At 34.3% G+C, this 17,337-nt stretch overlaps 1 protein-coding gene across 2 annotated transcripts in view; it reads left to right on the top strand.

Moving 5' to 3' along the window:
- The window catches only part of Ostgamma (oligosaccharide transferase gamma subunit), a 98,186-nt gene extending 81,648 nt beyond the window's left edge, over positions 1 to 16,538 (top strand). For both annotated transcript variants that reach the window (XM_090395006.1, XM_090395005.1), the window contains 2 exons: positions 702 to 792; positions 14,466 to 16,538. In XM_090395006.1, the coding sequence (XP_090251132.1) occupies positions 702 to 792; positions 14,466 to 14,481 (107 nt within the window). In that variant the 3' untranslated portion in view covers positions 14,482 to 16,538. The remainder of the gene's footprint in view (positions 1 to 701; positions 793 to 14,465) is intronic.
- Positions 16,539 to 17,337: the final 799 nt, after the last annotated feature.

Raw genomic sequence — 17,337 nt, 5'->3', positions numbered from 1 at the left:
TATGCTTCTTATATGTGCTCATTATCTGCTTTGAAATATCCAAGTGCAGCTCATGTGTGCTTATATATGTATATATAATTCTCTTAAAATGCTTATTTAATCATAAATTTTAAAATTTATTCATTTTTAGGCATGTTTTGTAATAGTATAATACTTCTTTGCTTAGCTATATATGCAGCAGATTTTTTATATAATCCGACACCTAAATTCAAGTTTGGTTTATATTGCATCATATTGCATGCTTTGATCTGTCAGCATATGGAATCCAGTTATGTGAAACACGTTATTTTTAATATACTATAAATTTCCATCATCTTTCATTCCTAGCAGTAATCAATATAATACTGATGAATGATTACTCTGTTATGCATTATATACACTTTTCATTAAACATTTTAAATAATGGCAGTTTTCATCTGCTTTTATTGCATTTATGAAACTAGAATAGTTGGAGGAGTTAGGAGAAGGCTAGTCATAACTACTTGATTAACTCATTAATGCAAATGATTTATAAAATGCTTGAAATATTTAAAGTTCAAAATAATGCATTGTGACATAAATCATTGTTTATGTCTGCAAGTTCTGAATTTCTCTTTCTTTCTTTCTCTAGTATATTGATATATAAATATAAAATTTATACTGTACCTAATTTTTAATTGCTTGTCACAGAAAAAGTCAGATGCAAATTCTTTTCTTTACAGTTATGGCTATTGTAGGACTAGCAATAGTAGCTATATTCTTCAGTCTTCTTCTGTCAGTGTTTCGTTCTAAGGCTCATGGATATCCTTATAGGTACTTATACATTTTACTTCAACAAATTTATATATGTTATTAATGATTTGTATTCTTAAAAATTTTGTTTTGAATGTAAGATAGCTGTCTTCTGTTTCCCCTTTTGGGGGGAGAAAAAACTGCCACTAAAATGTAGTCATGCCATTTAAAACTTATGCTGTGTGGTCAGAAATAGAAAACAATAATGTGCATAGTAATTCTTATTATGTTTGGCAGTGGTGTGTTGATTGGCTGGTTTTGTTTCATGCCAAGTAAAATATAAAGAAGCAAAAACAATCACTGTAAACACGTGCACAAAATTCAAAACTTCTGCATTTATAATTGTGAATTTATAATTTATTTATTAATTGTAAATTGTGGGAGGTGAATTATATCACCTTGGAGCAAGACCAGTGCCTTGTTTATTGGGGACCCAGGTGGCTTGAGAAAATGTTTGCACCTCTAGATCAGAATTTCTGGATTATGTAAAAAAAAAATTTTAAGTTCCTTAGTCCTTACACCACAATTTTAATTTCCTTACCCACAAGTACTATAGGTGTACAACCTTTCACAGGTGGGAGTCACATAAAACAATCACTTATCATTCTCACTCTTTAGCTAAAATACTGTTTTTTCTTTTAATAAAAAAAAAAACTAATTTTTTCTTGAGTTTTGCAGAGTAGTACTCACATGCATAGTATTATGCAAAATGATTTGCAGTTTTTTTCCCCCCTCGTTAATACATGAATTTGCAGGGTTTTTTTTTAATGCAAATCCCACCCACAAAAGGCTGTGAACCTATGGTAACATGTGTAGTAATACTTGGTGAGTTAAGAGCTAGATAATCCATGAATCCTGCTCTATAGACCAAACATGGAACTTTTTTAAGCCATTTTTGACCTCCAGTAAGCAAAGTGGCAGTCTTACACTGCTCTTACAAACAAAATTCATGCGTCTTCTAAATATTTTTACAAACATCCAAGACCACATTGCGATTCACCTTCTCATCCTACTGATTGGTGAGAAGGTATGATATCCATTCAGCCAGCCACTTCAGTATAAAAAATATCATAAAAGATGCACTTTTGTTAATTATATGAATTTGAGAGGTGCCAGTTTGTGTGTATGTACATACACACACCAGTGGCATATGCAAGAGTTTCCTGAGAGTAGGTCATATGAAAGTCAGTTACATTATGCAAAAAATGATGCTGAGTCTGGTTATCATATATAAATGATTACTGCTATCAAAGGTTAAAGTATCAATGCAAGTGAGCATTTTGGAGTGGTTTTCCATTTCATGTCGAGTGAGAACAAGACATTTCATGATAGCAGAATTCTTGGATATGGTCGGAAGGCATCATTTAACCAATAAATTCAGCTGACAAGCTGTTGACGCTGTTGTAATGCTAGAGGCTAGCCGAAGTTAGGTGGAAGTAGTCAGGTGCATTGTTCCATGATTCACAGACTCTGGAACCAATTCTAGTGCCACAAACATCATCTCGCAGGTACAGTGAAGGAAAACAGTGGCTAAAACCACAACAGATATCTTTGATTATCCGCTTGCTGAAACTGGAGTGCTATCACAAACAAATCAGCTGTGATCTGACCTTGCCTCAGCTCAGCTAGAGGAACATTGATATCTGCTTCCATTGTACACAGAAGGCTTCATGAGGGTAGTATGTATGCTTGGCAAACCAGTAGTCTACATGCTCCTATCCCTATGTCACAGGAGGGAATGGGCCAGGCTCCACATCAACTTGACCCAAGACCAATGAGGGTTGGTAATGTTAACAGATATCCTGATTTGTTTCACAAAGCGATACCAAGTGTTCTGTGATCTGGAGAGAACCAGGGACATGATATCTCACAAATAGCCATGAAAGGGACACTTATGATGGAGATAGTGTGACGGTTTGGGGAGACATCTTGTTGGACACACTGACCCGTATGTACTTCCTAGTGAACCTGTGAATGCTGCGACTTATAGATATGCCGTCCAGGACCCTTATATTCATCCATATGCAGGTATAATAGTGGAGGCATTGACCCTACAAAATGTTAATGCTCGTCCTCATTGAGTGAACTCATGGACCAGTATCTTCAAGAAGAAACTATTGTAGTATGGACTAGCCAACAGGTTAGTCCATACTAATGGACAACCTTAATTGTATTGAGCATTTTTGGGATGCTCTAGCTAAATGTGTTACTGCTCTCAATCCCCTCCCCAAAACCTTGAGGGACTTAGGAGAGCTTTGCAGAAGCATTGGTTGTTATATGAAACACCATTGTGAGCATCGTATTGCTGTGAGTGAGTGATCACATTCTGTATTGAGACACTCTGATAATCTCATTTCGATCTCTTGTTTTTGATTATCTTCTTCTTATACTCATTTACTACTGAATTAAACTATTTATTTGCAATTTTTGTGGGCATTTCTTTCACATCTCATATCATACTACTTTTCACCAGATTGCATCAAAATTCATCATACAGTTTTTGAATGGTTTTTCTGTTTGTTCCTTAATTTATGGAAGCTGGCATGCTAATTGAGAAGGTGTGAACTTGTAGATTTGTGAATGTTTCATTAACTTTGAATTTCAGTTTTTCAAATCTAACTTGTTTTTTTCCCTCTTGATTAAAAATAAATAAATAAAGATCATACATTCTTGTGTTTTTTTTAGAACTCAGATCTGGCAGAATCTGTGAATATATTCTATTCTGTGGTAATTGCACTACCTGCAATTAGCACAGGAAAGATAGAAGATTATTCAGTTATGTTATAAAACTCAAGTTATCTTCAGTTGTGTCTGAATAACTAGTGTAAAGTTCATAATTATGGAGGTAATGCCATACTGAATTTGAGTGGGAATCGCATAAAAAAAAGGTTCATTTACTAATTGCAGAGTATTAATGAATATATGTGATAAGTTAAATGCTTCATTCTGCCAAGGATGCAAGGCATTTTAATTTGGCCATTTCCAGCATACCTAAAGAAAGATTCTGGGTTCCCTCTAGGTATATTCAGATTATTTGAATGTTATCTTCACTGGAGGTTGTTTTTGAGGGGAAGAATTAAACCTGTGACTGAATAGATGGGTTATTAAATTCCCTTCATACTACATGTTCACAGAGAAACTAGAAATAACAATTTCTCAGAAGTTTTTGCTATCTACCCTCACTGCAGTGAAATTGCACTTTTAAAGATCTTTAATATGTGATCTAGTTCACAGCAGGACTTGATAAATAATTTTGCCCTTCCTTTCTGGGAGTCTTATTATAATTATTACGTGACATCGAGGAATCCAAAGACTCATCGAGGGAGGGCACCTACTCTACAACTATCCATCTCCACCACTCAATCCACCAACTACAGCCAACCATCTGCACCAATGCCATCTACTGCCTACTACCATCACTAGTATTTTCACAGACAATTACAAACATCCATGCCCACAGTGAGATTCAAATGCCCACAGTGAGATTCTCGCATAACTCAGCCAACCAGGCTGGCTTGTTATGCGAGAGATTAATAGTTTATTAATAAATTGTTTATTCTCATGCAACCTTAATGCAATAAATCCATCCCTAAAATCAGAGTTCATCAGAATTATATAAAAAAAATGGCAGAAGCTGTTGCAACTTTAGCCTTAGTCTTCATCAAAAATTACCAAATCAAATTTAACACTCCTTTTGAACAAAGATCTTACTTAAATATATCCTTCTCGAACAGATACTTCCCCCAAACAATAAAACTTCATATAGCAAATCGTTTTGCCCAGAATTAGCAATGTCCAACAGAATTGTGACTATTGAATGCAAGAAAGAAATAAAGAAAAGAAAAATTACAAGCACGCATAACATGTGATATTTGTGTGGTATTGCATAATAAAGGTCAAATTGGCTGCTAACTAGTATATACAGGGTGTTCGGGATAAATTTGACATATTTATAATTAATTATATTTTTCCGTAAGTTACATGTATTAACACACATTTCTCTTCATTTAAAAGTTTGGACCCTTCTTCATTCATATACAAGATGTCAGAAAGGATGGATAGCTGGAACCCACCTGAATCATGGAAGAGAATAACTTGTATCATGATGATTCGTGCCCGCCATCAAAATAAGGATATTACGACTGCTGCCCAATGCTCCCTGAATACAGTAAAAACAATCAGGCATGAACTAGAGACTTGCAATGGTGACTACGAGGATGTAGCAAGAAGAAAGATCCCTAGCAGACGATCTGATTGCGTTCGTACAGCAGAATTCCTCGCAAATCTGCAGGAACAGGTGTTGAAGAACCCTGGCATTGGAATTCGGGCTTTGTTCGTGGAGTTGCTAACTGTAGTCAAGCCCTGGATAACAAGGGTAGCCAATGGTAGGCCGTATGTATGGCAGCAGGATTCGGCCCCTTGCCACACCTCTGGGAAAAGTCAAAAATGGTTGTCTGAAAATTTCTACGACTTCACCAGTCCAAATGTTTGGCCTCCAAACTCCCCAGACCTTAACCCTATGGATTATTTTGTATGGGGCGCAGTTGAAAAAGACACCAATCGCACTTCCAGTAATACAAAAGCCCAGTTAATGGATAAAATTAAAACAGTTTTTGCGGCCCTTCCCAGGGAGACTGTAGCATCAGCTTGTTCGAGGTTCCGAAGCAGAATTGAAGCTGTGATCGATGCTAATGGTGGTTATTTTGAGTAAATCTTGTTGATAGTATTGTAATTAACTCTGCCTGTAATGTTTTTTTGTCAATTCATTAAATTTAATAGATACAAAGAAGATTTTCTTTTTCCTTACGAAACTGTCAAATTTATCCCGAACACCCTGTATAAATAGAATATTGGAACAGGTCCATTACAAAAGTAAAGATAAATCTTTTTATGAAAATATTTTTCAGACAAGTGTACTTATGGACAGAAAGTGTCTGTAGTGTTTTAATGTCCTCTAGCAGGTCTTACTGCCATGAATATACATTCAAATATAGCAAAACAACCGTTAAATGGCAAACAATCTTCAGATTATGCATGGTTCTGTTTTGCAAATTTGTTATTTTTGTCAATGATCAAGAGGTGAAGGAAGGGGGTTCCTCGACTAGAAAAAAAAGTTTGTCTGTATATTGGGTTTGTGCATTACTGAACCAAGCATATTCAAAAACCCAAGGAATAGTTAAAGAATGATGCACGTATGTGTTCTGTCGTTCTGTAATATTGTAATAATTTTAATAAATACACTGCACTTGGACTTGCCCTTTCTTATAAGGAGATGAAAATCAACTACCATATTTACTCGAATATAACTCGCACTTTTTTTTTTCCCAAAATTAAAGTTAAAAAATCGCTGTCGCTACTTCCAGCCTCAAGAGCAGTTTTCTTGTGTGCATCATCAAAGACATCTATCCAAATAGCATAACCTTCTCTTGCATCCAGGGCAATGAGAAAACTAAAGGACTAAGGAGAAGTGAAAGCAGAGTGAAATGGACAGCAATGGTAGGCTGGTAGAGATAGAGCAGCTATGAAGACATGCATATGATTGGTGCAGTATTAACAAAAGATTGCGTGACTCAACGACAAAGGCAAGCAACAATTGTTGAGTTGAAATGCTGATTCTCTTCAACCAAATTCCAAAATATCTGAAACTGCCATAACAACATTCACTGTATTTTGTAATTAAAATAAAAAGCCAATTTAATTTCTTATCCATTTAACATTCACTGTATATTTCTTATTTCTTTTATATTTATATTTTTATAGGGGTGCTTAAGGGTCAAAGCTGTATAACTGAGAGGAGACCTCCACATAGCCTTTAAAGGAATGCGGAGAACCGACCAGGGCTTCTGACCTAATGTCCAATCCTCACCTTCTCGTGGTGCACCCTGTTGGGTATCTACTTTGATACTGAACGAACGAGGATGGGCTGGCAATTTGGGATTTAGCCGACCAAATTGTATTCTTATTGGTTAAACCAAAATAAAAAATGATGGTACAACATGACAAAATTTCATGCCGGCTGGGGCGTCGCCCGGTTAAACAAGGCCCCCGTTGTTTTTGCCAGGGAACCAGGGCGAACAGCGAAAAGTCAGCTACTGGAACAAATCTGAAAACAAACCCCAACTCAACATCACCAGAGTTAAAGATCGGTACTATCAACGTAAGAAGCCTGAATGGCAAAGAAATGGAGCTAGCTGAGGAAATAGATAAGTACCAGATCGACATAATAGGGATGACTGAAACAAAAAAGACCAAAACTGGTGAGATCTTTCTGAGCAATAAATACAAAATGTTATATTCAGGCAATAACAATCAAGGAAAAGAAGGAGTAGCCATAATATTCAACACAAAATACGAGGCTAATCTTCTTGAATGGCAGTCAGTCTCAAGTAGAGTAATGTGGGCAAATATGAGAATGGGGAACTGGACAATGAGACTTATTTGTGCCTATGGTCCCACAGAAGGTTCTACTAAGGTAGAAGTGGAGGAATTTTTTGAGGCTTTAGAAAAAGCAACTGACACAATGAAAAAGGAAAAGTTGGTCCTTGTTGGGGATCTAAATAGTAGAGTAGGAAATGATTGTGAGACATACAAAAATATTTTGGGAAAATTTGGAGAAAAGAGCAAAGCTAATAATAATGGCAAATATCTGTTGGATTTCTGCTCAGGACATGGACTGGTTATTACTAACACCATGTTCCAACATAAAAATGTGCACAAATTCACATGGAGAGAAGAGGCTAGGAATAAGAAAAGTCTCATTGACTATGTTATTGTTGATAGTGATGTTTTCTCCCTGGTGCAGGACACCAGAGTGTACAGAGGATTTGAAATTGGAAGTGATCACTATTTAGTCTTGAGCAGGATAAAATTGAATTTCATATTGAAAAGAATAACATGTAAGAAAGTTTTAAAGCGAATAAAAGTTGAGCAGCTCTCAGATGTAAACTGTAGACTAAAATACAGAAATATTATTGAAAAGAAAATGAAAGAGTTTGAGAACAGGAATCAAACCTTGGAGATTCAGTGGCAAACTCTAAAGGAAACATTGATTGATTCTGCCAGAGAGGCATGTGGTGAGGTTGTGTGCAAAGATAAAAAAATCAGAACTCCCTGGTGGACACAGGAAGTTAAAGAGGCAGTGAAGGAAAAGAAGAAAGCATATCAAAAGTTCCTGGCAAATAAGTCAGCTTTTACTCTTACAGAATACAGAGACAAATGTAAGAAAGCTAAACAGTGTGTAAAACTAGCTAAACAAAAGTCATGGGAGGACTTTGGCAAGAATATAGAAAATAAATATCAAGAAGGTGGCAAAATATTCTGGAGGTTGTTGAAGAAGCTTAGGAATGGAGGAAAGAGTGCTGTAAAAGGAATTAGAGATGATAAAGGTGAAATGAAAACAGGAGAAAAAGATATCCTTGAAGTATGGAGTAATTACTTTGAAAAACTGCTAAATGAAACAAGCAGTGATGACAGCACAGTGATAAAAAACACTGACCAGGCATGCAGTCAGGAATACATATCCATACTTGAAGTAGAAAAAGCCATCAAAGGCTTGAAATGTGGAAAGGCAGCAGGAGTAGATGATATTCGACCAGAAATGCTGAAGTATGGTGGTATAAGAGTCTTACAGTGGCTGCACTGCATAGTTCAGAAAGCCTGGACAGAGGGACGAATTCCCGATGATTGGAGTAGAGCTCTCATAGTACCCATATATAAAAAGGGAAATAAAACTGAATGTGAGAATTACAGAGGTATTTCCCTACTGAGTGTTCCTGGCAAGATCTATGCAAGTATACTTGAGAAGCGGTTGAGAAGAATTGTGGAAGAAAAGCTTGGTGAAGAACAAGCTGGATTCAGGCCAAATAGAGGCTGTCAGGATCAGATCTTCACTTTACGACAAATAGTCGAGAAAGCATGGGAATATAACAAAGATCTGTATTTAAGTTTTGTCGATTTGGAAAAGGCATATGACAAGGTGCCAAGAGAGAAGCTATTCAATACGCTGCAGTTATATGGTGTCAATGGGGCATTATATCAAGCAATACTTAGTCTTTATTTGAGTTGTGAGTCTGCAGTTAGAATTGAAGGAAGTACAGGAAGATGGTTTAATGTTAAATCTGGTGTGAGACAAGGATGTACGTTATCCCCTCTGTTATTCATTATCTATATGGATCACATTATGAAGGAATGTGGTATTAAACCTGATATCAAAATTGGAGATGTTAATGTCAGCTCTTTGCTTTATGCGGATGATGTTATACTTCTAAATAAATCCGCTACAAGTCTGCAAGATTCTCTGACTAAATTGAATAGCTGTTGTAATAGATATGGTATGAAGGTCAGCAATAAAAAGACAAAGACAATGAAAATAGGCAGAATCATTGAAAATGTCAACTGTGTTGTGAATGGAAAACCTGTGGAACAAGTAAAACATTTCAGCTACTTAGGCACAATTTTTACTGAAGATGGTAAACTAAATATAGAAATAGACAACAGAATCAGCAAAGCTGGTATCGTGGGAAGTCAATTGAATAAATTCATATGGAATAAGAAAGAAATTAGTCGGAACACTAAATTAGCTGTATACAAGACTGTGTTCAAACCAATTTTAACTTATGGATCTGAGAGCTGGGTCAGAAGTAAAACACTTGACCAAAGACTAGAGACCGCAGATATGAGAGTCCTGAGAAAGATTAGAGGCGTGAACAGATGGCATCAATGGCAATATCATATTAAAAATGAGGATATTAGGAAAGAACTTGACATTGTCAGCATCCAGGAATGCGTTAGCAGAGCTAATCTCAGATGGTATGGTCACTTAAATAGAATGGGAGAGGAAAGATTAGCAAAACAAGTGTTCTCTGCCAGGTTGGCAGGAAAACGACCCAGAGGAAGACCAAGATATAGGTGGATTGATACGGTACAAAGTGCCTTAGACGATAGAAATATAAGATCTGATAATGTTGGAGTCTTGACAAGTAACAGACTGATTTGGAGGAAAATTGTAGATAGGAAGTTAGTAATGATGTAATTTTTTCATGTAGTACTGTCATATCCTGTACACCCCTTGAGGGTACATGGCAGGAATCTGATGATGATGATGATGATGATTATATTTTTATATTTCTTTTTAACACGTTCATGTCAGGGGTGGTGTCTTACCCATTTACCATTCCAATGGGACTTCTCGTTACTGTTTGTGTACCGTGTCGTGCAGGCAGGTTCAATTGACACAATGTTTCAACCCTTTGGTTGAATTTTATTGTTGCTTGTTTGCATGCTGCTTCCATGTCGGGCTGGGCAGTCGATTCACACACACATTATATGGCATATCAGTTTCAATTCTCTGCTAGAATTTTATTTGAAGTTAGACTTTGTGATCTGTCTTAATGACATTGAAAATTTGAAATGGAATCAAACAAACATTTATTTCGCGTAATTGAAAATTTGGACAAATGTTTGGACAACAGGTTTTAGTTAGATACTGTGTTTGGCGGTACAACATGCAATTTTGCTTGTCTGTATAGCATAGTTTGTGTGGGATTCATTAATTAGTGCCATTTTTATCTCATTTGTCTCCAATTACACTATTTGTTGACAAATATATTACACAGACTGCAAATGTGTCTGTACCTTATTCAGTGATACAATAAAACTACTTGTTTTTCTTGCGTCTGTAGTATATGCAGTATAGTGGCTGTTGTTTATCGTGGCAAGCGAGTTACTATCGCCACCAACATGAATGTGTTTAACTTTTTCGTGTGCGAGGTATATGCAAAACTTCTTAATTTCTTTTTCCATAAAGTAAAATCGGGGGTGCGAGTTATATTCGAGTAAATACAGTAATACTCCAATGCCCAAGTCAAGACTTTTTTTTAAACAAATTTTGAAGATGATAAAACCCCTTTCAAATTAAACAACATGCAACCTGTAGTAATGAAGAATGTAAAGTCATTTCATTTTTATTCATATCGCATGTATCAGTGCTGGTCTGTTCTTTCTTTACTGTTCTGCTTCAGTTCTGGCATTGCTCTCAATCCTAGTTCACTTAAATTGTTATATATAGCCTTTACCTACCCACATCCACAGTACTAATACTATATTTTACTAATACCTATAATTTTACAACTTTTATAAGCGGAATTCATTTTATAAAACACACATATGGTTCAGGTTAATTATTTTACTACTATAATGCAGGCTATAATTTTACAACTTTCATAAGTGGAATTCATTTAAAAAATATATATATAATGCAGGCTAACACAATCTCCATATTTTTTATATACCTTACTTTACTATTACTCCAGTCAGACTCGTGAATTCTGCTCCTGTATGCTGCTGTTTAGCTATATTTTCATTTTGGTTTGTCATCTAAATAAAATTTGTGAATAAATACAGAATTAAGATAAAAATCATGTTGAATATGGGAAAGAAAACTCTCTTTTAATTTCTTTTTCTTCAGTGATCTTCCAGTTATCTGATTGCATTGATTGATATCTATTACTGGTAACACTTAATTGTCTCCAGTTGAGAGTGCTTTTCCAGAAAGCATTTAATATGCTAATCCATTCAAGGGCCATTTAACTATGGCTTTGGTTGTTTGAAGGTTGGTTAATAGAGAAATTTCCATATACAGTCTTTTCTATTATGTTATATGGTGGTCAGCATTCATCGTGTGGAAACTCAGAGACAAACGTGTGTTACAGCAATTTCTTGCTTAAAACACTTAACACTAAGATAAAATAACAGTTGATGTTTCAACCTTTATATCAAGGCCATCATTATAATATATAATATGCCTTAGTGAGCTATACCATTACTGCTTTGTTAACTGTTGATCCTACTAGCTTGACCTCTGGTGAGGAAAAGAAAAAGAAAAGCAAAATTTGAAAAAAAAAGACATTAGATATTAAGATGGATAATGAAAATCATATTAAACACTTAAATAGTGGAACTACATTAGGTTCTATTTATCCATTGACTAGTTTTTGTGTGTGCATTTTGAGATTTTTAGAGAATTGACATCCTGTTCTCTTGAGCAGTTCACCAACTCAACAGAAGAAAAAACACCCAGGAACACACATAAAACAAAACAAAAAAAAAACCCAGAAAGGTAGACACTAAGAACTGACTGCCTCTGGCCCAGCCCTCTAGTGTTAACCTAAATGTATGCCCATCTTCACTACCTCAAAAAAAAAAAAAAAAAACTTCTCCCTTTCTCCTACCCACCCAGAGTTGATCACAAAAACATACTACCATATACACCTGACCCTCATTATATGTTATTACTGCACATAGGATAATCTTGATATGTTGCTTATCATCTGCTTGCTTACTTTTATAACTGAATGAGGTATTTTTTTTTATTGAGTTTATTTTTGTTTGCATTTGTAATGATGTCAGGTTATTTATTATTGATTTAAATTTTTATCATATTTTTTTATGTAGCATAAATAAATAGCACATATTTATTTTTTGTTTTTGAAATTTAGCATTTTCAAAATTTGTCACACAATAGTTACTACTCTTATACATGGTGGTGTATAAGAGGGGGGGGGGGCGGCAAGTGCTGATAAAGAGAACCATATTTAATGTAGATGAGACCGGCTTGTTCTAGAAAAAGATGCCTAAGAGAACTTTCATCACACGTGAAGAAAAAACCTTTCCTGGCTTTAAGGCTTCCAAAGACCGGTTGACAGTAATGCTTGGTGTTACTGTCAACTGGTTGACAGTAACAGTAATGCTTGGTGGAAATACAGCTGGTGATTGCAAGTTAAAACCTCTCTTCATTTATTGCTCCAAAAATCCAAGAGCTCTGAAAAAAAAATCTAAAGCTGGCTTGTCAGTGATTTGGAAGTCAAATTCTGAAGCTTTGGTGACAGCTTCTATTTTTGAAGACTGGTTTGGTCACCACTTCATACCTGAAGTTGAACGTTATTGCCAGTTTAAAAAAATTCTGTTTAAAGTTATGCTCATTATTGATAATGCACCTGATCACCCTCCTGCAACTTTAATTGATTTTGATCCACTTGTAAAATTTGTTTTCTTGCCTCCAAATACAACCAGCTTACTTCAATCGATGGACCAATGAGTTATCAAGACATTCAAAACGTACTACACATGGTGTTTGTTTGCAAGTCTGAATGAAGCTATGAGGCAAAATGAGCAACTGTCTGTTTTGGAAACAGTTTAATGTTTTAGATGCTGTAAGGATTATTGGAGATTCTTGGGGTGAAATTTCCCAAAAAACCTTGAATGGATTTGGAAAAAACTTTGTCCATCCTTTTTTAAATGCGAAACGGAAATGTTGCCAGAAACTGATCAAGTTGCTTAGGCAGTAGAAGAAGTTGTCAAACTTGCCAGGCAATTAGATTTAGAAGTCGACAGTGAAGATGTCAGCGAGCTGTTAGACTCGCATAACAAGGAGCTTACAATCGACGAGCTCATAGAGATGTGTAAGCAAAGCGCTACTGAAGAGACCAAAACCTCAGATCCAGTTTTACCAGAAAAGCACATGACAATTGCAAAATTAACAGAAAGGTCTCAGCTTAATTAAGAAAGGTTTACAGATTTTGGAGAACATAGATTCTAACGAGGATCGAATTTTAGCCACAAGGCAAGGAATAAAAAAAACACTGACTTGCTATGAAGAAATTTTGCGTGACAAGAAAAAGACATTATGCCGTCAGACGAATTTATTAGATTTTATGAAACCATCGACATTGAAATAACTTTCTTTTTTTATGTATGAAAAACTACAATTATGATTACTGTATATTTCTTAAAAAATATAGATGTTTTTGTAAACCTTTTGTCCCAATTGTATGTTTGTATATATAAATTACATGCAAAATTATACCCCAAGTTATGCGAATTGGACTTATGCGCTTTTCGTTTCCACGTTTCCACCTACCACGTAACTTCGGGGTATCACTGTATTTATATTTATACTGTTAATAAAAGATCACTGCTGAGAGGAAATGCCTCACTGTTCCTTTCAGCTGGATCTGTGAAAGAGAAATCAGCCAACCATTGATATTGTGTGTATTTTAATCTCCTAGAAGAAAGATTTTACTGTTAAAGAAGTTGCTTGGCATCTTATCTGAATTGATTGGAGTGGCAGGCTCAGAGAGGATTATCAGGTTAAGTGGGTAGTACCCACGGCTAGTATCCCATAATCACAATACCACTCAAAATTAATAGCATTGTGCTTACTATTCTAAAACATTGTTATCTCTACAAATTTGCTATATTGAGAACCAACTGTATGTATTGAAATGAATGTGAAAGTATCTTAATTAAATGGTATGTTTTGTCAGGTTAGAAATGTTTTATGATTACTTTGGTGGGATATGCTGATTTTGGTATTTCATTTTCTTCCTTCGTAGCTGTATATATATATATATATTCTGTTTAAGCTAACACTATCTGTGTTGTATTTAATAACTTCTAAACAGAATAAAATTCAGTATAAATAAATACAGTTCACTTTTTCTCTGTAGTGAACTCACTGGGCAGGAATAGTGTATTATAGCAAAGAGTTTGCATAGTCAACGTCCTTTAGCATAACAATATTTTGCTGTCACTAAAATAAAAAAAAAAATTTTTTTTTTACTATAATAGTAGTTGCAATAATGAGTTTTTTTGTTTATAAAATTTTCTTACTAAATTTCATTGTTTATATGTTTCAGCTTTCTATTTAAGTGAGGATAGGTGCAAGATGATCTATATTCCAGGTTGCCCCTGATGACCATGCTTTGTTGTACTACAGAAATTTCACTTATTTGTGATGTGTGTAAAAGCTGCCTGCATAGCAAACATTCCTAGCATATGTGCCGAGCAGCTGTAGAACAAATGAAAACATTCTGGTATAGCATATATTATTTTAATGTACACTGATGATTTTTGTAAATCACAACTTGCAGGGTGTTAAGTTAGTGTCAACATCTTGGGAATATTGATCATTTTCTAGTCATTGACTTCAGTTGTGGTTTCATTTGGTAAAAAAACATTTTTACATTTGTGTAGTGTTGTTTCCTACCTTTAACAAGAAAAATCAAGTTGTGTTTTATATTTTTTTCTCACCAGTAAGTTTATTCATTTTACACTTTGAGAATTTTGAAAATGTCTTCAGTTATGATTTCAAATAATGTAAATTTTCTGCTGAAACCGCAAGGAGGAATACATGTAAAATAACTGTCATAAATATGATTATAATTAAGATTTGCTAGAAGCCTTGTTCACTGCCATAAAATCCTCCTTTTGTTAATTATATATATGGTATGAACAATATAAAGATTAAGAATTTAATTAAAAGTAAGCATAATTGCTATGGCATGGTCCCTTAAAATATTGGAGAAGAAAGGTATTATTTGCAATCTTATGATGCTGTATTAAAAAAAAAAAAAAAAAATTGATTAGATTTTAAAATCATGTGCTGCAAGTTGCAGCTATACAAAATTCTGTTTTATCAAAAATGTTGTGCAAGTTCCTCTTAAATGTGTTTTACTTATTTCCCACAAAGAACAAAATCTTGTTACCAGTTTTATTATTCAGTATTTATAGTGATTTTATTCAGAAGTATGAAGCAGTTTTTATTCAGTGTTGAAAATTTCACTTTTTTTTCCTTCTCCCTTTATTTCAAGTATGAGCATGTTGATTAAAGTTCATGCTTTGAAATTTGGGACAAATTAATAAAGTAATATGTCAAGGGCTTCAATATGAAGCCTTTTTTTTTTTTTTCTTATGATTCTGCAGAAGTAGGAATGAATGAGATGTAGTAAATGTCTTAGTAATTTGTCTTCTAAACATACATTAGTTTGATAGAATTATCATTTTCTTTAAGTATATTAATCATGGATTAAATGAAAATTAGCCATGAGTCAAAAGTAACCTCATCAGTGCCTACCATCTTGAGAAAGAATTAGATGTTAATTTTTATTATGCAGATTATTAGTTACTTAGTCTTTCATGCTCAACTTGCTAAGTTAGTTTGTTCATATTGGATGAATAATCTTCTCTTGCATAGTCATCAACAAAAAGGATCCAACCATTTATTTTAATATAATTATTCATGCCTAAGTCATGAATTCATTTTGAAGAAGTGAAGAATATTATAGGTCATTGCCTGTTATTTTGGAAGCATTTAGAATTTAGAAAAGACCTGGGTTTTCACTTGGTTTTTACTTGCTTATCTGCCTATGCCATTCTTTATATACACCAAAAATAACCCCTCCTTCACTTGGATGATAAAATGAACCTTGTGGGATTTACAGTATGGCTTAAGGTGTGCAGTCTTCCTCCTACAAGTGTTATCTGGATGATCATTGTATGGTGTTCTGAATTAATTTGTTTGTAATTGCTTTTCCTCTTAGAGTCAGGGAATTTTTTTTCTTGTATTTGGTTTGAATTTCAGAAAAAGCATCTTATTTACATTTTGCATAAAGCTGATATCATTTCTATGTTGGTCACTGCAAAATGTATGAATAACATCTGAAATAATAGCAAATGAAGATAATTGAACTTTGTGCTATCATTAGCTAATTAAACAATTTAAATGTTAGTTTTATATTGTTAAGGTGAAATTATTGATGGTTTTCAATGTGAGTTGGTACACTAAAGCTAGGTTTGGTTCTGTAATCTTATAATAAAAAGAGAAAATAATAAGAAACACTGTTAGAGTGAGAATTATTCTTCTAAATGGTTGAGAACATCTCTTTGAATGCTGATCACCTGTTATAGAATAAAAATTGTATAAAAGGCAAGTTTGGCATTTTATTCAGTTTCTACAATGATCGTTCTCATCCTAAATAACACACACACACACACCAGCATTTAGAGAAGATTCGAATTTTCATTCAGCTATTGCATGGATATCCACAGCCGTTATTCTTGATATTCACACATAAAGTCTTCCTCAAGTATTAGACAAAAATTGTCCTTCACTTGAAGGACAAAGTTATTGTATGTTGTAGGAGTTAAAAAAAAAATTAGGTGCCAAAGCATGATCAGAAAATATTTTTTAATGTTTTTAGTTTACAAATGTATAGTGTAATCTAAGACACTTCAGAAATCCATTGAGCAAGATATTATGCAAATTCATCTGTCCCCTAAAATCTCTCAATTATAGTAAATGGTTGTACATTTATGTCTAAAATTTTCTTTTTGAATTGTGATAGCAAGCAAACTATCTCAGAATAATTGCTCTAAATCAAATATAAATATAAATAATTTTTGATTAATTTCCAATTTTTTATTTATCATTTCAGCAGCACCGTATTTTTACAGCTTTATAATAGTAGCTTGTAGTTTGGCTTATAATTCATTAACACTATGGCTGGGTAGAAAGATGAGGAGAAAAAAAAACTTCTTGAGATTGGATTTGAAGACCTGTAAATAAGAAATGTTTCTTTATTCGTGTACTCTTTAGATAATGCATAAGAGCGAAGACTTCAAAAGACAGCAGTAGAAGGACTAAATGAAAAAATTGTTTTGAGTTTGGGATTGAACCGTAAAGGAGTGTCAAATAGCTGCTGCCTTGCTTTTAGAATGGAGTGGAGGAAT

Source organism: Typopeltis vanoorti, chromosome 6 (assembly GCF_054136105.1).
Source record: "Typopeltis vanoorti isolate ZY-2024b chromosome 6, IOZ_Tvanoo_1.0, whole genome shotgun sequence".
NCBI lineage: Eukaryota > Metazoa > Arthropoda > Arachnida > Uropygi > Thelyphonidae > Typopeltis > Typopeltis vanoorti.
The sequence above is the reverse complement of the archived record's forward strand: the minus strand, read 5'-3'. Positions and strand labels throughout refer to the sequence as shown.